The sequence below is a fragment of the Mirounga angustirostris genome, unplaced genomic scaffold (genome assembly GCF_029215605.1).
Source record: "Mirounga angustirostris isolate CCGP_5_RB_7025 unplaced genomic scaffold, mMirAng1.0.hap1 SCAF_1, whole genome shotgun sequence".
In the NCBI taxonomy this organism is placed as follows: Eukaryota; Metazoa; Chordata; class Mammalia; order Carnivora; family Phocidae; genus Mirounga; species Mirounga angustirostris.
In genome coordinates this window covers 45,389,725-45,416,726 of record NW_026991709.1, presented here as the reverse complement: position 1 = coordinate 45,416,726, position 27,002 = coordinate 45,389,725, and the positions used below count along the sequence as shown (strand labels likewise).

The 27,002-nt window shown below is 38.1% G+C and overlaps 1 protein-coding gene across 1 annotated transcript; it reads right to left on the bottom strand.

Moving 5' to 3' along the window:
* Window positions 1-23,849: 23,849 nt before the first annotated feature.
* Window positions 23,850-24,842, bottom strand: LOC123834513 (olfactory receptor 5K1-like). The gene has a single exon (XM_045863634.2). It carries the CDS (start codon window positions 24,777-24,779, stop codon window positions 23,850-23,852), a length of 930 nt encoding a protein of 309 aa, XP_045719590.1. The 5' UTR covers window positions 24,780-24,842.
* Window positions 24,843-27,002: the final 2,160 nt, after the last annotated feature.

Below are 27,002 nucleotides of genomic sequence, written 5' to 3'. Positions count from 1 at the left end.
TTCTGGAGGGAGCATGACAATTTCAAGGTAATGAAAGAGGGTCAGTGAAGCAAAGACAGTTGGGGGAAATGGTGCAAAAGAGGGTGGAGAGGTGGGCAGGGGACGCACATTATAAGATAGTAAAAAGTATGAAATTAATTTTAGTAATATATACTCTATTTAATTCAATACAACTGAAATATTATCATTTCAACACATAATCCATATAAAATTATTAAGAAAGTATTTTACCTTATTTTCCTTCTAAGCCATCAAAATTTGGTGTGATTTTTACACTTCTAGCATGTCATACTAGACATGCTTCAAGTACTCACTAGCCATGTGTTGAGGGACTACAATTGGAAAGCATGGTTCTAGAGTGGGGGGAGAGAAGAAAAGAGAGGAGAGGGAGCTAAAGGGAGTGGAGGGGAGTTGGTGCAGTGTAGTAAAAGCCAAGGAAATAGTGTTCCTTAATAAAAAAAGAGTGATCAAAAGATTCAACTGACCAGACTTTCCCATTGTAAAAGGTGTTTTTTTTTTCTCCCTAAAGCTGCATGGTTCTGCTCTATTTTGGAAAACTTAATTGACCTGTCACCTCTTTAATTCTTGTCCCATATCTCTCAATTTTTAGCACCATGCTTCTTAAAAAGCATTCTACACCTGCTGTTTTCATTAACTCTCTTAAATTGTCTGTAAGATCTCATTCCCATCATTTTGTAAGAACTCCACTCCCCAGTGACCTATCCATTGAGTCCAATTATCTTTCCAGAGCCTTTGTTCTCTTTGACCTCTCAAAAATATTTGAAAATTTAACCATTTTATTATTCTTAACACTGTTTCCATCTCAACAGAAGCAGTTTTTGAAGTTCCATTTCTGACCCTTTCTTCTTTCTCAGAAATTAGTAACTCACAGCTGGATGCTGCTGGCTTCCAAATCTTCACCTACAGCCATGATCACGCCACACAACTGATGCCTGTGGGATATTTCCATAATATCCAATCATGCCTCAAACTCACCACAATTGAAAAGGAAATTACTGGTACCAAGAAAGAGCTTTCCCTAGTAACTCCCCCAGGTTGTCACAGAGAATGAAGGAGATGGGAGAGGAAAAGTATCCCTGAGGGAACAATACGTAAGCTGAAGCCAATCTCTTGGGATGAGCAGTGAGCTAGTCTAACGTGGTCACTGCCCTCGTGGAGCTTATCATCTCATGGTGAGTAGAGAGAGTCATTACATCTGTACTAAGTGCTATGATGAAAATTATATATAATACAGGTCTCACCCAATCTGGGGGGTAGAAGTTGGGAAAATTTCCCAGAGAAAACAGCAAGTAAGCTGAAGCCTTGGCAATATGTGAATTAACCAGATAATAGGGGAAGAAATGAGACAAATGGCATTTATGCCATAGATAGTATTTGCAGGCTCTGAGTTGGGAAGTATCCTGGTGTATTCTGGGAACTGAGAAACCAGGGCATGTATAGTACAGTAAATTAGGGGGGTAGCAGTGGTAAATGAGGCTAGAATGGGAGTCAGGGGTCAGATATCACAGGAACTCCTAGTCCAGGGTCAATATTCTCAAGTGTATCCTAAGAGCAAAAGGGAGACATTCAGCATCCCCAGGTTCAAATCTTCAGGATCATCTATGACACTGCATTGTCTTCACTTTCCATATCCAATTTGTCATCAAGTTGCCATCAAATTCCATGGATTCTTAAAAGGTCTCTTATGTCACTCAGTACTATGTCCTATGATTCTCAGTTCATATGTTTCAGACTCTGCACAGGGGGTCACAACCTGGAGATCAATAAGATCAACTTTAATCAAATTCTTTTTTCACATTTTGCTTAATTTGTAAAATTAACTTTCTGTATGACTGACTGTATATTATGAGATGGTACTATCCATCAGATATTAATTGATTGGGTTCTGTGGCATTGTAAAGCAGGGTGTTGCCTACAGCAAATAGATGGTCAGGAATGAAACATAACACTGAGCTGGTACTATAGAAAAATGTTAAAATTTTATCTCATGAAAATGTAAGAGAGCTTGGCCACACCACTGTACAGTTCTTTCAGGATAGGAACACTGTATGAAGGACAACCAGGAATAGTTTTCATTACTAGTGGGTACTTTTGTAGACACTATGAAACCTTATTATACTAGCATATTAATTTTGTTGTAATTATTGTTGTCTGGTTTAGTGCTTTTGTGTCTTTTCATTTTTTAGAGCATGCTGCTAAAATCGTTAATGTCTGTATATGAATTGGTTCATTTTAATTTTAACTGGTTAGCTGAGGAGATTTGCATGAATTAATAATACCCAGTGAAATTTTTAGTAAACCTGAATGTCCTCACTAGAGACTTTATTAAAAGTTTGGCCCTTAGAGACTGGGAATTGGATAAGTTCCACAACTGCAAATAGGTTTTGTTTTGTTTTCAAACAATGCACAATGGACATTATTAGGAAATAGATAGGGATTTCCAGTAAAGGTACATTAGTGTGATGAATGAGAAGAGACTTTGTGTTGAGGCAGCCCTTTGGTCCCAAGACATCATTAACAAGAAGGGCTGATTCATTTTTCAAAGATCACACTTTCATTGTATGAAACAAAAAACCCTAGAAAATATCTCCTGAAGGCTGATAATCAATCTTTTTGTTAAAGAAAATTACAACACTCCAATGTGAGGAAAACCACACTAGTGGCCTACACTTTTCTGTTTAAACTGATAATGGCTTCTCCAATAAAGGACTTCGAAGTGTTACTGGCCTGAATTTCTCTGGGCATCATCAAACCACAATCTTCTAGTGGACAAATATTTCTTGCCCTCCTTCTCTTGTAAAACGTTGTGAGCGCTTCTAACTACAAAAGCCTCAGTAAGAGTAGTAACAGTTCTGGGGCATGTGGCTAGCTCAGTCAGTAGGGCACACAACTGCTGATCTTGGGATTATAAATTCGAGCTCCACCTTCGGTGTAGCATTTACCTAAAAATAATAATAAAAAAAATAACAGTTCTATTCTCTCCTTTGTTCTCCTACCTAGTCTCTCTTCAACTTGTGTAAGTGTATGTGGATGTTCCTAGGCTCATTAAAGCTGGTCGCTCAACCTCATCTCTTACTACCTAGGTTCCTGCTGGAGTTCTGAATGGGCCCAGAATCAAAGCACTTCCAGAGAAGGTGAAGTAGGATGATTATGACTGGCCATTTCAAGCCCTCAGTGTTTGGGAGAAATAGACTGACTCCTCTTTCATTGAATGAGCACTACACTCACTCCATCACATTGACTCAAGCTGGTTTTCAAACCGGGGATCAGGTGCTGAATCAAGCCAACCTGACTTGTCCAGATATGTCCACTTGACCCTGCCATGAGAACATTAAGTGAAGGTAGTTTTATGGACACAGAAAATAAGATCAATATGCTCCAGTTCTTTATGAGTTTATATTTATCAAAATGAAAGTTTTTTATTATAAAATTACTACTTTTATACACACTCAGAAAGAATGAAAAAAAGACATAAAAATCAGAAACATATAAAAGGAAATTTAAAAAATACACACACGCTGGCTACCTAAAACAACTACTATTATCACTTACATGTGTCTTTTAAGAATTATTTTTCATATTTGTTTAGGAAGGTGGAATGATAATAGAGTGTTTTAGCTTAACAGTATCTTTTTAAATATTTTATTTATTTATTTGAGAGAGAGAGAGAGTTAGTGGGAGAGGGAGAGAGAGTGTGAAGCAGACTCAGTACTGAGCAACAAGCCCGAGATGGGGCTCAATCCCAACACCGGGAGATCATGACCTGAACGAAACCAAGAGTCAGATGCCTACCTGGACTGGGCCACCGAGGTGCCCCTAACTTGAGGGTATTAGAAAGAACCTCGTTTCTAGCAACAAGAAACAATCTACATCATAATTCAACCGTTGGTATGAGAAACACCTGAGTGCTCAGGTGGTAGAAGCCCCTTCCTTCTTTCTGATGTGTTAACAGTCTGGCTCATGCCACCTATCAAGCAAACCCCAATCCTTGTTGAAGCCTCATCCAAAGCCCCAGTCAGAGTCACAGTGCGAAAGCCCCTCAACCCAGGGGACCTGCGAGGTGTAGGGGAACCAGGCTCTTGCCCAAAAGCTATGCAGGGGCAGGATTCCTTGAGAGGAGCATGCGGGAATGCACTATGCATGCGCCAGACCAGAAGTCTCTGTATTTCCTTCCAGGAGGCCTAAGGCCATGGGTCAGCTATGTGGGCTTCTGGACTGGCATGAGGAGCCCCTACTCTGAGGTCTGCCAAGGTTCAGGGTCACAGAACCTCAATGCCTCATTCCATGGCATATCCTTGGGGCCAGTTCCTCCCGGTAGCAGCAAGATTCTAAGAATTCATCTCAAGAGACCATGGTGCTTGTTCCAGAGCCTTTCCCCTGAAGAACAGCCCCAGGTACATACATAATGGATTGGGACCATTATTTGTTTCCAGTTTTATTGAGATATGATTACATGTAACAATGGGTAAATTGAAGCTGTACAACATGATGATTTGATACATGCATATATTGTGAACTGATCGTGACAATAAGTTAGTTAACACCTCTATCTTCTCACATAATTACCATTTTTGTGTGTGTGGTGAGAACTTACAAAATTTACTCTTAGCAACTTTCAAGTATATTGTCAACTGAGAAAAGAGGCAGAGCTGAAATAAAAGGTTTTATGTGAGGTCTCAGAATTGCAATTAGGAGAGCACAGATTCAAGTTGCAACCCAAATGTGTCCCCAGAGGGAACAAAAGTCAAAGGTGTTAAAAGAACGTGTTGTTTACAAAGAATTTGAGTGGTATTGATGGCAGAAAACTAATCTTGGCTAAATTGGTTGCTAAGTTCATCATTCAGCAAATCTCTCACTATAGCAGATTGCATGCTGAGTTCTTGGAATATTTACAGTTTGGCCCAGTTCATGGGTCATGGTTCATCCACTTCCTAACTCACCTCCTGGCTCCATTTTAAAAATGCCCCTTGAGATGAGTCACTCCGATTCATTTTATAACCAAGTGAGTTCACTCCTTGGTGAGTTACAGATAGAGACTACACCAAGTGTATGTTATGAAGTTTGTGCTCCTCCTTGGGCAGAGATTTTTGACATTATAATGAGGTAGAGGTAGGTGTGGGACATTCCAAGGTCCGTCTGTGCAGGTGTGATTCAGTGGTCATGTGAGCAAAAGGTGGAATTTTTTTCTTATTTTCCAATTTTCTGAAAGAGAAAGTTGTCTTTAGGTGCTTTGGTCTGTATATGTCTTTTGAGTTTTAGGCAATCTTTCTTTCAATGCCCAGGCTTTTTGCAATAATGAGAAATTCCTTTAATAAGGATTGGGTCTTGATTTGTTGCCTTCTAGGTAGTTAATTGGTGTAATTGAAAATTCATGATCTGTGCAGCCTGGACTGATCCAGGGTTTTCTGTTTTTCTGTCTGCTAGATAGTGCAGGATAACAGAATGCAGGTAAGGAATTATTAATGCCATCTTATTGTTTTCTGGCTGTTTTGTAGTCTTTTTGTTCCATTCTTTCTATCTTGCTGTGAATTGATGATTTTCTGTAGTGGTATGCTTTGATTCCTTTCTTTTTATCTTTAGTGTACCTATTGTAGTTTTTTGCTTTGGGATTACCATGAGGCTTTATGTACCATTTTAAATTCATTCCTTTTGGTGGGATATCTTGCTTAATTCTATTTCCACCTATCATGAATAGGCTACTAAGTAATATCTACTTAAATATATCCTTCTTCTCCGGTCCATTAAAAGTAAACTCTCTGGATCAAAGTACATGAATATTTCAGAGGTCTTAAATCTTTTTTGCTAATTTGCCATCCAGAAAGATTGTCTCAATCTGGACAAAGTCCCTGTTCCATGGTATTCCCAACAATTTGGCTATCATCATCCCTTTTAATTTTTGCCAAACTGATAGCTCTTCTTTCCCCTCATCTCCAAAGGTAAAATAAATAATACCCCAATGATGTTTTAATTTCCTTAATTTATTTAAAAAAAAATTTTTTTAAGATTTTGTTTTTAGTCTCTGCACCCAATGAGGGGCTCAAATTTATAATCCTGAGATCAAAAGTTGCATGTTCTACCAACTGAGACAGCCAGATGCTCCTTAATTTCCTTAATTTAAATTTACATAAACATAGTTTCTTAAATTTATTGGCTATTTGTATTTCTCCTTTTTTTTGTATGTCCATTGCTGCTTCTTTCTATTTAAATGTTTGCTTTTTTCATATGAATTGAAAGAGCTACTTATATATTAAAGGTGTTAATCTTTTTCTTTCTCTCGTAAATGTCTTTTTTTTTCTTTTTTTTAATTCTTATGTTAATCCCCATACATTACATCATTAGTTTTAGATGAAGTGTTCCATGATTCATTGTTTGTGCATAACACCCAGTGCTCCATGCAGAATGTGCCCTCCTCAATACCCACCACCAGGCTAACCCATCCTCCCACTCCCCTCCCCTCTAGAACCCTGTTTGTTTTTCAGAGTCCATTGTCTCTCATGGTTCATCTACCCCTCCAATTTCCCCCGCTTCATTCTTGCCCTACCACTACCTTCTTCTTCTTCTTTTTTTTTTCTTAAAATATATTGCATTATTTGTTTCAGAGGTACAGATCTGAGATTCAACAGTCTTGCACAATTCACAGCGCTTACCAGAGCACATACCCTCCCCAGTGTCTATCACCCAGTCACCCCATCCCTCCCACCCCACCCCCCACTCCAGCAACCCTGTTTGTTTCCTGCGATTAACAATTCCTCCTATCAGTGAGATCATGATACATGTCTTTCTCTGTTTGACTTATTTCACTCAACATAATACCCTCCAGTTCCATCCATGTCGTTGCAAATGGCAAGATCTCATTCCTTTTGATGGCTGCATAATATTCCATTGTATATATATACCACTCTTCTTTAACCATTCATCTGTCGATGGACATCTTGGCTCTTTCCACAGTTTGCCTATTGTGGACATTGCTGCTATAAACATCGGGCTGCACGTACCCCTTCGGATCCCTACTTTTGTATCTTTAGGGTAAATACCCAGTAGTGCAATTGCTGGATCATATGGTAGCTCTATTTTCAACTTTTTGAGGAACCTCCATACAGTTTTCCAGAGTGGCTGCACCAGCTTGCATTCCCACCAACAGTGCAGGAGGGTTCCCCTTTCTCCACATCCCCGCCAACATCTGTCGTTTCCTGACTTGTTAATTTTAGCCATTCTGACTGGTGTGAGGTGGTATCTCATTGAGGTTTTGATTTGGATTTCCCTGATGCCGAGCGATATTGAGCACTTTTTCGTGTGTCTGTTGGCCATTTGGATGTCTTCTTTGGAAAAATGTCTGTTCATGTCTTCTGCCCATTTCTTGATTGGATTCTTTGTTCTTTGGGTGTTGAGTTTGATGAGTTCTTTATAGATTTTGGATACTAGCCCTTTATCTGATATGTCATTTGCAAATATCTTCTCCCATTCTGTCGGTTGTCTTTTGGTTTTGTGGACTGTTTCCTTTGCTTTGCAAAAGCTTTATATCTTGATGAAGTCCCAATAGTTCATTTTTGCCCTTGCTTCCCTTGCCTTTGGCGATGTTTCTAGGAAGAAGTTGCTTCGGCTGAGGTCAAAGAGGTTGCTGCCTGTGTTCTCCTTTAGGATGTTGATGGACTCCTGTCTCACATTGAGGTCTTTCAACCATTTGGAGTCTATTTTTGTGTGTGGTGTAAGGAAATGGTCCAGTTTCATTCTTCTGCATGTGGCTATCCAATTTTCCCAACACCATTTGTTGAAGAGACTGTCTTTGTTCCATTGGATATTCTTTCCTGCTTTGTCGAAGATGAGTTGACCATAGAGTTGAGGGTCCATTTCTGGGCTCTCTATTCTGTTTCATTGATCTATGTGTCTGTTTTTGTGCCAGTACCATGCTGTCTTGATGATGACAGCTTTGTAATAGAGCTTGAAGTCCGGAATTGTGATGCCGCCGGCTTTGCTTTTCTTTTTCAACATTCCTCTGGCTATGTGGGGTCTTTTCTGGTTCCATACAAATTTTAGGATTATTTGTTCCATTTATTTGAAAAAAGTGGATGGTATTTTGATGGGTATTGCATTGAATGTGTAGATTGCTCTAGGTAGCATTGACATCTTCACAATATTTGTTCTTCCAATCCATGAGCATGGAACGTTTTTCCATTTCTTTGTGTCTTCCTCAATTTCTTTCATGAGTATTTTATAGTTTTCTGAGTACAGATCCTTTGTCTCTTTGGTTAGATTTATTCCTAGGTATCTTATGGTTTTGGGTGCAATTGTAAATGGGATCGACTCCTTAATTTCTCTTTCTTCTGTCTTGTTGTTGGTGTATAGGAATGCCACTGACTTCTGTGCATTGATTTTATATCCTGCCACTTTACTGAATTCCTGTATGAGTTCTAGCAGTTTTGGGGTGGAGTCTTTTGGGTTTTCCACATAAAGTATCCTATCATCTGCAAAGAGTGAGAGTTTGACTTCTTCTTTGCCAATTTGGATGCCTTTGATTTCTTTTTGTTGTCTGATTGCTGTGGCTAGGACTTCCAATACTATGTTGAACAGCAGTGGTGATAGTGGACATCCCTGCCGCGTTCCTGACCTTAGGGGGAAAGCTCTCAGTTTTTCCCCATTGAGAATAATATTCGCTGTAGGTTTTTCATAGATGGCTTTTATGATATTGAGGTAACCCTCTATCCCTATACTCTGAAGAGTTTTGATCAAGAAAGGATGCTGTACTTTGTCAAAAGCTTTTTCTGCATCTATTGAGAGGATCATATGATTCTTGTTCTTTCTTTTGTTAATGTATTGTATCACATTGATTGATTTGCGGATGTTGAACCAACCTTGCAGCCCAGGGATAAATCCCACTTGGTCGTGGTGAATAATCCTTTTAATGTACTGTTGGATCCTATTGGCTAGTATTTTGGTGAGAATTTTTGCATGCATGTTCATCAGGGATATTGGTCTGTAATTCTCCTTTTTGATGGGGTCTTTGTCTGGTTTTGGGATCAAGGTAATGCTGGCCTCATAAAATGAGTTTGGAAGTTTTCCTTCCGTTTCTATTTTTTGGAACAGTTTCAGAAGAATAGGTATTAATTCTTCTTGAAATGTTTGGTAGAATTCCCCTGGGAAGCCATCTGGCCCTGGGCTTTTGTTTTTTGGGAGATTTTTGATGACTGCTTCAATTTCCTTAGTGGTTATAGGTCTGTTCAGGTTTTCTATTTCATCCTGGTTCAGTTTTGGTAGTTGATACATCTCTAGGAATGCATGCATTTCTTCCAGAATATCTAATTTGAGGGCATATAGTTGCTCATAATATGTTCTTATAATTGTTTGTATTTCTTTGGTGTTGGTTGTGATCTCACCTCTTTCATTCATGATTTTGTTGATTTGGGTCTTTTCTCTTTTCTTTTTGATAAGTCTGGCTAGGGGTTTATCAATCTTGTTAATTCTTTCAAAGAACCAGCTCCTAGTTTCGTTGATCTGTTCTACTGTTCTTTTAGTTTCTATTTCATTGATTTCTGCTCTGATCTTTATTATTTCTTTTCTCCTGCTGGGTTTAGGCTTTATTTGCTGTTCTTTCTCCAGCTCCTTTAGGTGTAGGGTTAGGTTGTGTACTTGAGACCTTTCTTGTTTCTTGAGAAAGGCTTGTATTGCTATATACTTTCCTCTTAGGACTGCCTTTGCTGCAACCCAAAGATTTTGAACAGTTGTGTTTTCATTTTCATTGGTTTCCATGTATTTTTTTAATTCTTCCTTAATTTCCTGGTTGACCCATTCATTCTTCAGTAGGATGCTCTTTAGCCTCCATGTATTTGAGTTCTTTCCGACTTTCCTCTTGTGATTGAGTTCTAGTTTCAAAGCATTGTGGTCTGAAAATAGGCAGGGAATGATCCCAGTCTTTTGGTACCGGTTGAGACCTGATTTATGACCTAGGATGTGATCTAATCTGGAGAATGTTCCATGGGCACTAAAGAAGAATGTGTATTCCGTTGCTTTGGGGTGGAATGTTCTGAATATGTCTGTGAAGTCCATTTGGTCCAGTGTGTCATTTAAAGTCTTTATTTCCTTGTTGATCTTTTGCTTAGACAATCTGTCCATTTCAGTGAGGGCGATGTTAAAGTCCCCCACTATTATTGTATTGTTGTCGATGTGTTTCTTTGCTTTTGTTATTAATTGCCTTATATAATTGGCTGCTCCCATGTTAGGGGCATAGATATTTACAATTGTTAGATCTTGTTGGATAGATCCTTTAAGTAGGATATAGTGTCCTTCCTCATCTCTTATTACAGTCTTTGGTTTAAAATCTAATTTGTCTGATATAAGGATTGCCACCCCAGCTTTCTTTTGGTGTCCATTAGCATGGTAAATGGTTTTCCACCCCCTCACTTTCAATCTGGGGGTGTCTTTGGTTCTAAAATGAGTCTCTTGCAGGGGCGCCTGGGTGGCTCAGTCCTTAAGCGTCTGCCTTCGGCTCGGGTCATGGTCCCAGGGTCCTGGGATCGAGCCCCACATTGGGTTCCCCGCTCTGCGGGAAGCCTGCTTCTCCCTTTCCCACTCCCCCTACTTGTGTTCCCTCTCTCGCTGTGTCTCTCTCTGTCAAATAAATAAATAAAGTCTTTATAAAAAAATAAAAATAAAATAAAATGAGTCTCTTGCAGACAGCATATCGATGGGTCCTGTTTTTTAATCCAGTCTGATAGCCTGTGTCTTTTGATTGGGGCATTTAGCCATTTACATTCAGGGTAACTATTGAAAGATAGGAATTTAGTGCCATTGTATTGCCTGTAAGGTGACTGTTACCGTATATTGTCTGTGTTCCTTTCTGGTCTATGTTGCTTTTAGGCTCTGTCTTTGCTTAGAGGACCCCTTTCAAGATTTCCTGTAGGGCTGGTTTTGTGTTTGCAAATTCCTTTAGTTTTTGTTTGTCCTGGAAGCTTTTTATCTCTCCTTCAATTTTCAATGACAGCCTAGCTGGATATAGTATTCTTGGCTGCATATTTTTCTCATTTAGTGCTCTGAATATATCCTGCCAGTTCTTTCTGGCCTGCCAGGTCTCTGTGGATAGGTCTGTTGCCAATCTAATGTTTCTACCCTTGTAGGTTACATATCTCTTCTCCCGAGCTGCTTTCAGGATTTTCTCTTTGTCTATGAGACTCTTAAGTTTTACTATTAGATGTCGGGGTGTTGACCTATTTTTATTGATTTTGAGAGGGGTTCTCTGTGCTTCCTGGATTTTCATGCCTGTTTCTTTCCCCAAATTAGGGAAGTTCTCTGCTAATTTGTTCCATTATACCTTCTGCCCCTCTCTCTCTTTCTTCTTCTTCTGCGATCCCAATTATTCTAATGTTGTTTCGTCTTATGGTATCGCTTATCTCTCGAATTCTGCCCTCATGGTCCAGTAGTTGTTTATCTCTCTTTTTCTCAGCTTCTTTATTTTCCATCATTTCATCTTCTATATTACTGATTCTCTCTTCTGCCTCATTTATTCTAGCACTTAACGCCCCCATTTTTGATTGCACCTCATTAATAGCCTTTTTGATTTCTACTTGGTTGGATTTTAGCTCTTTTACTTCTCCAGAAAGGGTTTCTCTAATAACTTCCATATTTTTTTCAAGCCCTGCTAGTATCTTTAAAGTGATGATTCTGAACTCTAGATCTGACATCGTACTAATGTCCGTATTGAGTAGGTCCCTGGCAGTCGGTACTACCTCTTGTTCTTTTTGTTGAGGTGATTTTTTCTGTCTTGTCATTTTGTGCAGAGGAGAATAGATTAATGAGAGCACAAAATGCTAGCAGAGTAACCACGTCCCCAGAAAATATACTCTAAACAAATCAGAAAAGACCTGAAGCAGTGGGATAAGAAAGGGAAAGAGAGAAAAAAGAAAAAGATAAAGATAAAAACAAAAACAAACAAAACAAACAACAACAACAACAAAAAACCAGAATGTGATCAAATATGATCAGGCTTGTATATAGATCAGTGCCACACACTAGATTTGGGGTGTATTTTGGTCTTTTAGAAGAAAGTGCCTCCCAAAATTTTAAAGAAAGAAAAACTTATATATGTACAAAAATAAGGGTTGATATGATGAAGGGATGGAATATGACTGTAAAGATGGAAATTATAAAAAATTTTATAAAAGGAATTGATAAGAAGTTGTTTGAAAAAAGAAAGAAGAGGATTTAAAAAAAGAAAAAAGAAAAAGAAAAAAAAAGGGAGAGGATGTGATCAGGCAGGGGAATAGAAAACACCATATATTAGAGATTTAGGGTATATTTTAATCTGTTAGAAGAAACTATCTCAAAATGTTAAAGAGAGAACAACTTGTATATATAAGCCAAAAATATGGGTAACTACTATGAAGGGATAGAATATGACTCTAAAAATGAAAAATAAAAATGTTTTTTTTTTTAAAAAGGGATTGATAAGATGTTGGTTGAAAAAGGGAAAAAGAAAAATTCAAAAAGAAATAAAAAGACAAAAAGACAGTTAAAATAAAATTAACTTTGAAAGACTAAAGAATCATGGTAAAAAAAGCCGTGAATTCTATGTGCAGTAGTCCACTAGCGCTGGAGTTCTGCCGTTCTCATTGATCGGTAAACTTGGTCTTGGCTGGCTGTTCTTGCTGATCTTCTGGGGGAGGGGCCTGTTGCCGTGGTTTCCAAATGTCTCTGCCGGAGGCGGAAGTGCCCCGCCCTTGCCCCCTCCTGGCTAAGTAATCTGCTCGGGTTTGCTCTCCGGGCTTTTGTTCCCTGCGAGCTTTCCGTACAGCTTTGGAGGCGGAGAGTGAAAATGGTGGCCTCCCAATCTCCGCCCCGGAGGAGCCGAGAACTCGGGGCCCCGCTCCTCAGTGAGCCCCCAGAGAAAAGCCGTCAGTCACTCCCGTCTCCCCGGTCTCCGGCCGCACTCCGTGCTCACCCTGCCTGTGACCGCGCATTTCTATCTCTGGCACCCGACCCCGTGTGGAGTCTCCAAACCCAGCAGATCCCTGCGGTGCACTCCCGCGCGGCTCCTCCCTGGGGGGAAGGTGAGTCTCCCCGGATCTGCCGCTTGTTGGGTCCCTGCTGGAGGAGCAGGGGCTCAACTATGCCGCGGATCATGGTTTATGGCAACCCCGAGCTGAGAGCCCGTGCCTGGGCTCCGCCTCTGCAGCCGGCTTCCCTGCTCCGTTACCTGGGAGCTCTGCCACACTCAGGCACCCCTGGTCTTTCTGTGACCCCAAGGGTCCTGAGACCACACTGTCCCGGGGGGTTCCACCCCCGCTTAGCCACCAGAGTGACGTCCCTCGGCGGAGCAGACTTTTAAAAGTTCCGATTTTGTGCTCGGCGGCTCTATCACTTGCCAGAAGCGGCCGATGGGGGCCCCTCCCCCGCCGTCTATCCTCCCAAATATCGCCTCAGATTCACTTCTCCGCACGTCCTACCTTCCAGAAAGTGGTCGCTTTTCTGTTCAGAGAGTTGTTGCTATTCCTTTCTTTGATCTCCTGTTGGGTTTGTAGGTGTTCAGAATGGTTTGATCCCTATCCAGCTGAATTCCTGAGAGGAGACGAAATCCAGGTCTCCTACTCCTCCGCCATCTTGCTCCGCCCCCTCTCTCGTAAATGTCTTAAATATTTTTCTTGTATTATTATTTGGCTGTTAACTTTGTTTTTTCTTAATTATATAGAAATTTTAAAGTTTTACATAGTCACTGTAAGATGGTCTACTTAGGAGAATTGTGTTCTTGCCCACCAGTTAGAAGAAAAAAATTTAATTCAGTAAACAGTTCCAAAGAGTTGCAAAAGCAACAAGTCAAACATGGAGCAGTAAGGCAACCCAGAGATTACTAATGGTGGGAAGTTCTTATGGGGAGGAGTGGTATTAAATGAATCCATGATTCCAGTGACATGCGGAGTTTTCCTTCACACATACACAGCTTGTACTAGAGACACTGCCTATAGCACAGAAAGAGGGAAGAAATATTGGCGTTTCTTTCTCTAGACTCTTGAATTCCTTTTTAGTACCTCTCATTGTCCAAATCTAGCCTGAAGCCACTTGAAAGGAATCTGGGAGACAGAATTTGGAGAAGTCATTTGATTATGAAAAAAAAAACAAAAAAACCCCACAAAAACACAGGAGAAGTTGGGAAATAGATTGAGGGCAAATAGGCAAATGATCAGAAGAATCTCATACTTCAGTTATTCTCTTTATGCTTTCTAGATTTGGTGTTTTGGTAATGAAGTTCTTTCTCAAGATTCCTTCTTGTCTTACTTGTATTCAGTTTTGGTTCTTACTTATTTTGTTCATACATATTTTGATATAAGAAGTGAATAAAAATCCAACCTTATTTCTAAATGACAGGCTCGTTTTCCCATCACCATCATTTCTCCATTAATTTAAAATTACACCTTTAACATATTCTGAAATTTTAAAGCAATTCGGGTTTACTTCTGTACTTTTATTTAGTTCCATATATCTCCTTGTATATTTTGACAGTCTGCCATATTGCCTTGTGTTCTAAAATTTGGTGGCTAGCATTTATTCTTCCAGACGATTCTTAGGATAATTTTGTATAATTAGGAGAGAATATGAGAATTAGAAGAATTGGAAATGCTTTAGGTATACATATTAAGTACCCAACTGACACTCTTCTTCCTACTTATGCTTTCTGAATCGACCACAGAAAAGCATATGAAAATTTAAAGACCTATATAACAAAGACCTATATAGCAAAACCACCATGTTGCTATCCCTTACTTAGGTTTAATGGTCACTGATTACAGTCCTAGAGAACCACCAATACAGACTGGGGAAGAAAGGCAAGGGCCTAGGGTGAAACATTCACAAGAAAAATCTGGAATTGATAGATTATTTGACATCTAGAAAATTTTGCATCTGAATTAGTGATAAAAAATATTACTCAAAGAAAAGAAAACCAAGGTGATTATTAACCCTAAAGAAAGGAAAATTTTGTGGAAGAAAGGAAACATCATTGTAGTACCTTATGTGTTTTTCCTATGAACACAATTTATACAGTCATAGTGTTAACAGTGAATATTGATAAACTTATAATTCTAATATAGCTGTATTGAAAGGGTGAGGAGATGTGAAGAATTAAGTGTGGAAATTCTCATATTTCAATGTATGAATTTAATAATTTTTAAAACTAAAAAATCAACAAATAGTGGGGTGCCTGGGTGGCTCAGTTGGTTGGGTGTCTGCTTTTGGCTCAGGTCACAAACTCAAGGTCCTGGCATTGAGCCCTGCATCAGGCTCCCTGCTTAGTGGAGAGTTTGCTTCTCCCTGTCCCTCTGTCCTTCCCCCCTACTTGTGTGAGTTCTGTCTCAAACAAATAAATGAAATCTTTTAAAAAAATCAACAAATAGCAATGTAAGCATATGATTTAAAAATGCAGACACGTACAACAAAAGGACAGATAAAAGATTTGAAAGTGGTTGTGGGGATTGATATTTCTTCATTAAAATCTTTGAAGTTTTGGCGGATAACGTGATCTTGAATAAGTATGTGAAATATTCAATGAATACTTATGATTAAGAGCAAGAATTAGCTTGCTCAATATGCCACAGTTCCTAAGTGACAGAATGTGGATTGAGACACAGGGAAAGGTTGAGAGAACTAGAGCAGAGTAAAAACCAGTCGGTAACTTAGATCTGGAAGGGGAACTTCTTCAACTTGATGAAGAACATTTCTGAAAAAGCTATAGCTAAGGGCCACTTCAGAATGGCAGCACGAGACGTTCCATGGCCCAGTTCCTCAACAGAACAGCATACATGGTGAAAATCATATATTAAAAAGCATGATTTAAAAATCTTTGGGAAGTGGGGGCAGCTGTGCTAGTGCTCTGGCCGTGTCAGGCCATGGAGCTGGTGCTGCACTCTACCACGTGGCTGGGGTCACTGGGCTGCACGGCAGTGAGTAGAACTGGCTAAGGGCCCCCCGTGGGCCTGGGGCTTCTCTGGATGAGCTGGTGGGCAAGTACCCCAAGTACAACAAGGAGGAGGAAGAGCACAGCTACTAGAGCTGCAAGAACCTCTGTGCCCTCAAGAAGATGCTTGCAGCCAGCGTGGGGGGCATGTGCACCTCTGGCTTTCTCCCTGGGCCCCCTGCAGATGCAGCTCAGCCTGCACTATGATGAGGCCTACCGTGAGGTGAAGTATGGCAACATGTGGCTGCCTGACATTGACAGCACATGCTGACGGGCAACAACATGGTGCTCATTGCTACTTTGCTCTACACACCTGTGCTCATCAGTGGCCATGAAGGGCTTATGGTTTGGGCTCTGTGCCCATATTAAGCTGTGAAAACTGAAGTGTGTGGGCACAGGCCTGAGACCACCAGCAAATCCATATCTCTGTTACTCTATCTTAGGGCCGCTGATTCCAAGGTCAGGGATTGCTGCCCACCTCACACCTCTTCATGAGCTGGGACCTGGAGCTGCGGCCACTCTGGTTTCAGGCCATAGCATTCTGGGTAGGCTCATAGTGCCAGCATCCCTCCCACTGCCCACAGGTTTTTTGGCACCAAGTGGATGATGTTCCTGGCTGTGGGCTTTTATGCCCTCTAAAAAAAAGAAAAAGAAAAGAAAAAATCTCTGGAAATCGTGTTAAGGGCATGCAGCAAATGAAATAAATATTCATTCAAGAAAATATATTAAAATTTGATAAGAACAATGAGAATCTACAGCATTTGAATCATAACTTACTCTCTGCCTGTGCCTTCCCAGCTCAGTATGACTAAAGGTCCACTCTACTCAGGTGCAGCTGAGAGCACAAAACTCCCTCCCCACATTCCCTCTACCTCCTAGTAGTTGGCTGTGTTACCTCCCAGGAGGGCCTTGCCTACAGCTTTTCTCACCTCCTTCCAGCTATGTGTGGTGGAAGTTAAATTCTAGGTGACTGTGATCAAGAGTTTGCAGATCCCTTCTACCCAGCCCACACTCATAAGGTAGAGACTCTGCGTCAGGCATGACACAACAAAAATACCAGGACCTGATCACCCTTGTGCCCGGCTCATTTGTAAGGCAGTTGTTCCAGACCAGAAGGGGCAAGCTGAGATCAGAGGCTGTACCTACCTAGTGACACACTTCTATGGCAAGGGTATCACATGGAGAGAAGAGGGTCACTATCACTGCTCCCCTGTCTGAGAGTTGAGTTTTAGAGATTTTACCCAAAAGGGAAGAAAGGCCTTAAGAACAGAGACCTCCAGAGGTGTCCCTTAAAGAAAGTGGCTTTATTGGCAAAAGGAGATTAGGAGGATATTGGTGGAACCGCGGTGAAACATCCAGCTGGTTTGCCTAGAAAAATTCAGGATGGGAGAGAGCAGGGAGGAGCTTGCCTCGAGTTAGAAAGAGCTTCAAACATTATCCTCAAAAACCATGCTTCAAAGGGGCCCAAATTCTTATGAATGTGGAACAACTTATTCCCCAAGGCATTCAAAAAAAGAGAGAGAGAGCTCATGCTATTGCTGGGAAGAAATGGGGCCTAATGGCTGGATATGATCAAAGAAAGAGATAAGAGGACCTCTGATAAAACCATGGTCATCCCAAGTGACTGTGTGCATGCTGCATCCTCTGGAGAGCAACATCAGAGGCTTTACACTGCAGAGGAAATGGACTTCACACACATACACACACACACACACTATCTACCTAGTCACTAAACAAATAAACAAGGATATAACAGGATCCAAGGATGAGTGAGTAGCCAGAGTTTTAGAGTATATTATCTTAAATGCCCAGTTCTCAACAACAGCAACAACAAAGTCATGAGATAGGCAAAATGTGTAACCCATACACCAGAAAATTAGCAGACAGTACAAACTGCCTGTGAGAGCAATCATATATTGGATTCAATAGAAAAAACTTAAAAATAATCATAATATGTTCACAGAACTAAAGGAAACCAGGATTAAATAAGTAAAGGAAGGTCTGATTGCAATGTTATATGAAATAAAGACTACCAAGGAAAAAGTACAAAAAAACCCACAATTAAATGGAAATTCTGTAATTGAAAAGTATAACTGAAATAAAAATAATCACTGCAGAAACTCAACTGTAGATTTAAACTGCCAGAAGGAAGAATCAGTGAATTTGAAGTTATATCAACAGAGAGTACACAATCCAAAGGATGAAGGAAAAAAAGAATGAGGAGAAATGCACAGAATCTCAGAGAAATAAAGACAGCACTAAGTGTATCAGCATGTGCATTTGGGAGTACCAGGAAAACACATTTCATATAAAAGACTTGTAGAAAAAGATCCAAGTTGTTTGTTGATAAAAAATGAACAAAAAGCACACAAACAATCCAATAAAAATTGGGCAAAAGGTCTGAACAAGCATTTTACCAAAGAAGAAATACAGATGGTAAATAAGCATATGAAAAGCTGTTCCACATTCTTTGCCATAGGGAAGTGCAAATGAAAACAATAATGGCATACATAATGGCTAAAATTAAAAATAAATAAATAAATATCAGTTTCTGGCAAGAATATGGGATGACAGGAACACACACACATACTCTCACTCTGCCAGCTGTCAGGGCCCAGAAGCAGTGACATTGCAGAAACAATAGCATACCTATGCCCAGCTCTTTGTTCTGAATACCATTTTCCAGTCAAAGAAATTAGATCTACTTGGAGAAATAGCTGATTCAGTGACAAGGGTAGGAAATAAATATGCAAGATGAGCCTGGAGCATCTTGTAATGCCAGAAAGTAAAAAAAAAAAAGAAAAAACAAAGTAAAGCTAAACACCAAAAAAAACAAACCCACCCTGCATACACAATGATGGGTGTATGTCAAAGGGACACAGGAGGCAATGGAAACAGCTCCCAGTGGACATAGCTAGAATGATTTGAGCAGCAAAATTAAAAAAGTATTATTTAATTATATCAAAGTATAAAATAAATATCCTGATTCTATGCTGATGTAAACAGAGCATTGAATATATAAAAGAATGAGGTGAACAGAAAAATCTTCCATGCAGAAAAATTCAAATTTATATAGATACTTTGCCCCAGGAAGGTGGTCCATTTCTTTCCTCTCTGTCAGTGTGGCTGTAGATAGTGACTTCCTTACAAAGAACACAGTAAGAGAAGGTGGAGAAAGAGCAACTTCACCATGGAGAAACCTGGCAAACACTACCTCAGCCAGGTGGTCAAGGTCAACATCAAGAGTTACAAGTTATGAGGATAGTATTTGCCACTGATAGCATGTAATGAAAATGGTGATTTACCTTGGTGATCTTTCTCCTGAAAAGCTATCCCCCCCAGTCTAATCATGAGAAAAACATCAGAAAAATCCCAATTGAGGGACAATCTACAAAATGCCTGATTAGTAGTCCTCAAAATTTACCAAGGACATCAAAAACAAGGAATGTCTGAAAACCTATCAGACACCTGATGACTAAAGGGACGTGAAGACTAAATATAAAGTGATATGCTGAATGGGATTCTGGATGGAAGGACCCTGGATTAAACTATGGAAATCTGAATCAAGTATGAATTTCATTTCATCAGAATGTATCAATATTGGCTCATTAATTATAACAAGGTACCATACTAATGTAGGATATTAATGACATGGAAAAATGGGTGTGTCATATATGGGAATTCTCTATACTATTTTTATTATTTTCTATAAATCCAAAAGTGTTTGAAAAAATTTTAAAAATTAATAAGTCTTTGAGGTAAAGTTCTTGTTTCTAGAATGAAGCCAGAGAACACTTGGGGAAAAACAATCACCAGTTTTCTGCTTCCAATGATAATAATTGATTCAAATAATTATTGTCATTGGATACTAAGACTCTTGTTGAAAAATTATTAGGGAACAAGAAATTCACATGGTGTCTATGTACCACCCTACAGATTAGATTTTAATAGCAAGGAAATAAGTTATCTGTATCATAGGAAGAGCTGATGGTACCACCTTAATGAAGTAATCAGTGAATGGCATCAGTTAACAAGACTAGCTAATGTGATCGGCCTCATGATGGAAGAAGAAAAACAGCACACCCATGATTGCTGAATTATTTAATTTAATGTAATCATGAAGAAACATCACAAAAATAGAGATGGTGGGATATTTTACATGATGTCAGACAGAAATATTTAAAAATTTTAAATGTCGTTAAAGGAAAAAAAAAAGTTTGCTCTAGATTACAGAAGATTAAAGAATGATAATAAAGCAAATAGTGGCCTTTAATTGAATTCTTGATGAAAAAATAAATTGCTATCAAAGACAACTTGGGGAGAACTGGGAAATATTTTAATATGAACATCATATTAGGTGATGTTAAATTTCTTGGGGGTCATAATGATATGACAGGGGCATCTGGGTTGCTCAGTCGGTTAAGTGTCTGCCTTCAGCTCAGGTCATGATCCTGGGGTCCTGGGATCAAGCCCCATGCACCTGGGGCTCCCTGCTCAGTGGGGAGCTCCTTATCCCTCTCCTTCTGCCCTCCCCCAACCCCCTCCAGCTCGTGCTCTGTCTCTCTTGCTCTCTTTGTCTCTCAAATATATAAATAAATCTTTAAAAAAAAATGATATGACAATGTAGAAAATATCTTTGTTCTTTTGAGATATATGCTGAAGAATTTGTCATAATCTTATATATATATATAGGCACATATACATACATGTATTAAATATATATATACACATTTGCAGATGGATTATTGGGCAAATGTAGTGAAATATTGACAATAATCTTGATTTAAAAACAATTCATGGGCATTCTCTCAACTTTTCTGTAGGTTTGAAATTTTTCAAAATAAATCTGGAGGAAAATGTCATTGATTCACATTTTATTTGACTCTGCCCACTACAGTTTAGTTTCTTGAAAGTTTTCCTCTATTGCTACTTTTACTTCTCTATGTTGTGTATAAAATGACTTAGTGGTTAAGAACATGGATTTTGGATTTGATCCCTAGATTTGATCCCTGAGCTCCACCTTAATATTTCTGTGGACAAATTATGAAACCTCTTTGTCCCCCATTTTTTCAGTGGGGTTATAGGAAATTAAAATATAGAAATAAAAGTAAAAAATGTGATAGATGTGCTGAGTAGGTAAATGGATACTGATGAAAAGTTATTTGTAAGCTACAAGGATGTCTGAAAATTAAAATAAAGCAGAAAATGAGAGATGAGGCAAGAGACATGAATGTATCAGTTAATATTTATTCAGTTGCAATAAAAGCATTTTTTATTTTAACAAGGTTAACAGTAAGCAGATCTATTGGATTTTAAAATGAGAAAGGATGGTTAATTCCAGGGACACTGGGTCAGCTATGCCCTCCTCTGTGTGTTGACATCATCGCTAAGCTGGTGTCTCTTTTGATGGCAAAATGGTTGTAGACTGTGCCAGATTTCATTATCCACATAGCATGACATTCAGAGGAAGAAAGACTACCTTTTTTTGTGGATCTTTTTTAAAATAAAGGGAACATATATCCCAGAAACTTCCACAAAATTACCTCTTATGTCTCATGGGCCCCAAATAAGTCACAGACTCTTCCCTTAGCAGACCTCTAGCCTTCAGTGTTGCAAAGGGTTGGAATGGGTGGTACAGAAATACATAAACCTAATTTGTCGTACCCCTGGAAAAGGGAAAGGGATCAATGCATGTGAATCTGACAACTAAAAATATACTCTAAAATAGAGAATGGATACAGAGGAACAGCATTCATCTAACTCAGGTATCTAGACTGAGCCACCCAGGCACCCCAGGATTCCTTTAGACTCTTAAAAAAAGTGTTTAGGACCCTGTAGAGCTTTGTGTATGTGGGTTATAGATAACAGTATTTACAAAATCAGAAATGAAAACCAAGAAATTAAAAATATATGTTGACTTGTTTAAAAATAACAAACCTATTATATATTAACTTAGATGATTATAATAAAATATATTAAAGGAAATAGTGAATGGTCAACTGTGTCAGGTACCTTTTTAAGTATTAGTGATAGGAAATCAGTTACAACAAGGTAGTTACTCGCAGGAAGAAGATAGGCCTTCATTCTAATATCCAGTAGTTACAATTTATTATTTTTTCTTTAAAATGTTGCTTATATCTGTGCACTCCTCTCCTTTTATCCTCCATTTTCAGCTCTCATCATCTAATATATAAATTCTTGAAGTTAGCCTCATTGCTTCTAGCTTCATTCCAATCAATTGCCAGATAGTTTTCTGAAAAATACAATCATATTACCTGGTTCTAGGAAGAATTTGGTGTCTGGTGCCTCTGATATAAATTCAGATTCCTTAGGGTGACATTTAAGATTCTCAGTAACCTGATCCCCTTCCACCCTTATTTCCCATATTCCACAACAGTTTTAACAACAGTTTTGTCAGCTTTCTGACTCTGTCCATGCTTCACCTCCTTCCCCGCCCCATTCCCAGTGTTACACTTATTTCCATACACATTGACTGGTCATACTCATTCCTTTTTTTCTCCAAACATCATTTTTAAAAATCATTTTTAAGGCACATCTTACTTCTGCTGCTGCATAAGGACTAAATACCTCAGGCTACAAGGATCTCCATTTCCTGAACTCCCAAGGAGCACTGATATAAATTCTAGCTCAATTTGAATCACCTGGATGAACTTGAGCAAGCTACACAATGTTTCAAAATATGAGGTTTTTACTGAGAAAATGCATGAAAAATCCTGTCTCTCTGGTTGGTAGGTAACATGTATGAAAGGTCTATCTTTGTGCCTGGTAGATAACATATTCTCAGTAAACTATTTTTTTTTCTTTCATATTTGCATATGTAATGATCAATAAGTATTTTTGTTCAGGTATTTAGAATTTTCACTATTTTGTGCCTCATTTATGCTTTACAGCATCTCCAACTTTTTGTTATTGATGTGAATGTATCAGTAATTTACATTGGAATCAGTACAGGTTGGTGGAATTCCTAGTAACAAACAAGATAAGTAATATCAGAGAAAAACCCCTTCATTTAGTTTAATGTATTCAGGATTACACTACATTTTTGATGGACACCTAATCAAATTATATGAAAATATCCAAATCCATATGGGTTTCAGTATAAATACCATCTATTACAACTACAGATTAATAAATCTCCAGTATACAGTTACTGTATTTCACAGAACTTAAGAGTAAAATTGACTAACACTTAGATGAACATAGTCTTTTTTTATTATACATATTTATTAGTATTCTTTTTTGTTTTTAATATTTTTTAATTGTGGTTAAAGATATATAACAAAATTTCCCCTCCTAATGATGAAAATTCTTGACTTGAGAATAGATATTCTGTGTGAATTATTATTCAAATATATTCTCTTGAATAAACTCAAAGAAAATTAAGAATCAAATATATACAGTTTACTTCTGACAGATGGTGTTGTTTAAGAAGAGATTAATTCTTGAGAACCTGGAAAGTGCCAGAGTTTGTAAGATTGTGCTTTGGAATTCGTCAACAATATTAAATGGAGGTGATCTTTATATATACTGACTTCTATTCTTAGTATTTATTGTATTTGTTGAAAATTGTAACTTCTTACCCTTTGAAATAATTAGTTAATAGTTTAGCTAATTTCTTTGGACACAGTTTGTGACCTCAAGAATAATTATTTAGTTCATTCTTGCTGGGAGCTAGTGACTTAGATTTTGGAATACATCATAGCAGAATCTCTGCTTGCTTAACTTATTTGACTCCTAGACTATCATGTTTTAGTAATTGAATATTTTATGTTAAAGTGGTCATTTTGCACTTTCTCAATACTCCATGATTTTGAAAAACATTTGATCAAATTTAAGTTAATTTTCCATAGGGGATGATATTTCTTTTAAAATGTTATAAAATTTTCTTTATAATTTTTTTCATAGCATTTATTACTTGCTTATTTCTTAGACTATAAATAAAAGGGTTTAATAAAGGGATTACTAGAGTATAAAAAATAGCAACAGGTATATCTTTATCCTCTTCTTTAACTGAATGTGGTCGAATGTACATAAAGAGAAGAGAACCATAGAATATTGAGACAGAGAGAAAGTGGGATGCACAAGTGGATAAGGCTTTGCCTCTTCCCTCTTTGGATTTCATTTTGAAAATCATGAAAAGGATGCAGAGATAAGAGATTAGGACTATGGTAATAGAGAAGACTTGAACTGAACCTGCAAAGATAAATATCATCAATTCATTGACATAAGGGTCAACACAGGAGAGTCTGTATAATGGAAGAACATCACAAAAAAAGTGATTAATTTTATTTGACCCACAGAAAGTTAACCTAAAGAGAAACCCTATATGGATCATGGGATGCAGGTTTCCAGCTATGTAGGCCCCTGTGTTCATCTGAATGCAGAGTTTCTTTGACATCATGGTGTGGTACTGCAGTGGGTTGCATATGGCCACATAGCGGTCATAGGCCATTGCTGCCAGGAGAAAGCAGTCTGTAGTTTCAGCAAGGCAGAGAAAATAAAACTGTGCCATGCATTCATAAAGGGAAATCCCTCTGTTCTTAGAAAAGAAGTTCTCTAACATTTTGGGGGTTATGGCACAGGAACAACAGGAATCCATCAGAGCCAGGTTGCCCAGAAAGATGTACATTGGTGTGTGAAGACGACGCTCCATAAAAATCAATGCCACCAGGCCAAGATTGCCCACCATGGTGATCAGATAGATAGTAAGAAACACCACAAACAGAAGGCTCTTCAACTCTGGGTGATCTGTAAATCCTATGAGGATAAATTCAGTTGTCAAGGAGTAGTTATCCTCAGTCATCTCCACCTTCTCTGTTGAGATAGGAATTCTGGAGATATAAGATTCTAATTTAGAGTGTGTATAGTTGTCCTTCCAAGTTTTTCTTTTTACAACAAAGAGAGGAGCTTCTTCAAACTTCCCTTACTATCTCTGGATACAGGCACAAAAGCCTCTAGGAGATACTCATTCTCCTAAAATGTCAGCTTTATAACCTCCACTCTGAAAATCAGCATTCCCATGAATATTTTTATAATTCCAAGAAGAATGCTTACAGTGGAAAAGGTTTGTCTTTATGAATTCATGCATGAATAGTGCACAAATCTAGCATACCCATATTTGGTTCTTTGTTGACAAATAATTTCAGTGTCAGTTTTGTATTAAAGATCCTTAAAATAAATTTACCATCATGTTTCAAATATACACAATTTTTTAGCTGAGCAAAAAGTTTTCATATACTCTCCCAGTGGAATGAATGCTTGAAAATAGCATACAACAGAGAGGTTAAATTTATATTTTTGGAATTGTATGACGATCACGAAGGATTAAGAATAGGACTTTCATCTTTAAAGAAAATTACTTTGGATATCCAAGGAAATAAATATCTATGTATTTTCACCTCTCTCATTCCTTTTCCTGCTATTAGATCCATTTCATAAAAACTGATTTTGTCCATGCCTTCATTCCTGCTTTTTGCCCAGATTTCTAAATACTTCTTTACATAAAGCATAGTTTACATATAATACTACTTAAGAAAATTTTAACAAAATGCCCCCAGACCACACTGATTTTCACTTCCTGTATCCTCAAGCATATCCTATACACCCAACACAATCTAGAGTTGCTTGTATATAATCTACATGGCTTTTTCTCATATATGTATGCAAAGTTTCTATATTAGAATTGTAGACATTTGAGTTTAGCTATGACTTATACTTCTTATAAGAATTGTATAATGCTATAGAGACAAAAAATTATTGATTCCAGTCCTAGCTTCAAAGACCTGAGATAGGTGAATGTGTTGTCAGTATACTACCACTGAACCTTCGTGACATGTTTGGTTTCTGCAAATTGAGACTGCTAATTTTGAAGAACAGACTATAAAGGAAATTCTTCAAAATGTATCATTAAAAGAATTATGTATCATTCTTTTATCTGAATTGTCCCATCTACTATTTTCCTGTTTCCTAAGAAACTTATATAAGATTTTCAGAAGTATATCACAGTAATTTAAAAGCTAATAAAAATAAGCTTGCCTGTATATTTTAGTTTTGTAACACTTAGAAAAAGAGAAAAATCTTAAGTCTTAGCATCATTTTTGAGATGGGGTGCCTGGGTGGCTCAGATGTTTAAGTCTCTGCCTTTGGCTCAAGTCATGATCTCCAGGTCCTGAGATGAAGCCCCATGTATGGCTCCCAGCTCAGCCGGCAGTCTGCTTCTTCCTCTCCTTCTGACTCTCCCCCTCCTTGTGCTCTGTCTGTCTGTCTGTCTCTCTCTCTCAAATGCATAAATAAAAAAAGTCTTAAAATAAATATGATTTTTGAGAACGAATTTTGTTTTCCCTCAAAGGCTATCTTCTATCATTACTTAGTGATCCATTAGGGTATTTTGACCAATGTGTCTAATTACATAAATTCTATGGTCAAGATGGGTTTATTTTTCCATAATCAAAATATCAAAATAAAGGCACAGGCTGAACGTTTTTTTCTTGTTTTAAAATATTAAATATAAGTCATTTAATTATTCAGGTATATTAGAAGTAACTTTCAATGTACTTGTCTGAATTATTTAACAGAATTAACCTGCGTTCTTACCTGTGTATTTTGAAAATTTACCTTAAAATTAGAAAAGGTCAGCATGAACTGAGTTTCAATCTCATGCTATTTTGCCATAGCCTTCAGTTGTGAGAAGAGCTAGAAAGGTGAGAAGTTGAAATCTGAGAACAATGAAAAAATGCTAAATAATTCAGATAAATAAATATTTATGGATGCTAATAATAAAAGTAAAAATAAATTTGAATATTTCCTTTACCTGAATGCTCTGAGAAGAGTCTTATAACATCACTTTGTTTTTGTTGTTGTTGTTGCTGCTTGTGTTAAGTCTCATAGAATTTCAGGATATAAATTTTGGTCTCAAAAACATTTGGGATTAAAAGAATGAAAATCTAGGAGACTGCTAATAGGTCAGTGTCAATAATTATGTTACTTACAATGCAAAATTAAATTTTTCCATCAAATGCTTATGGGA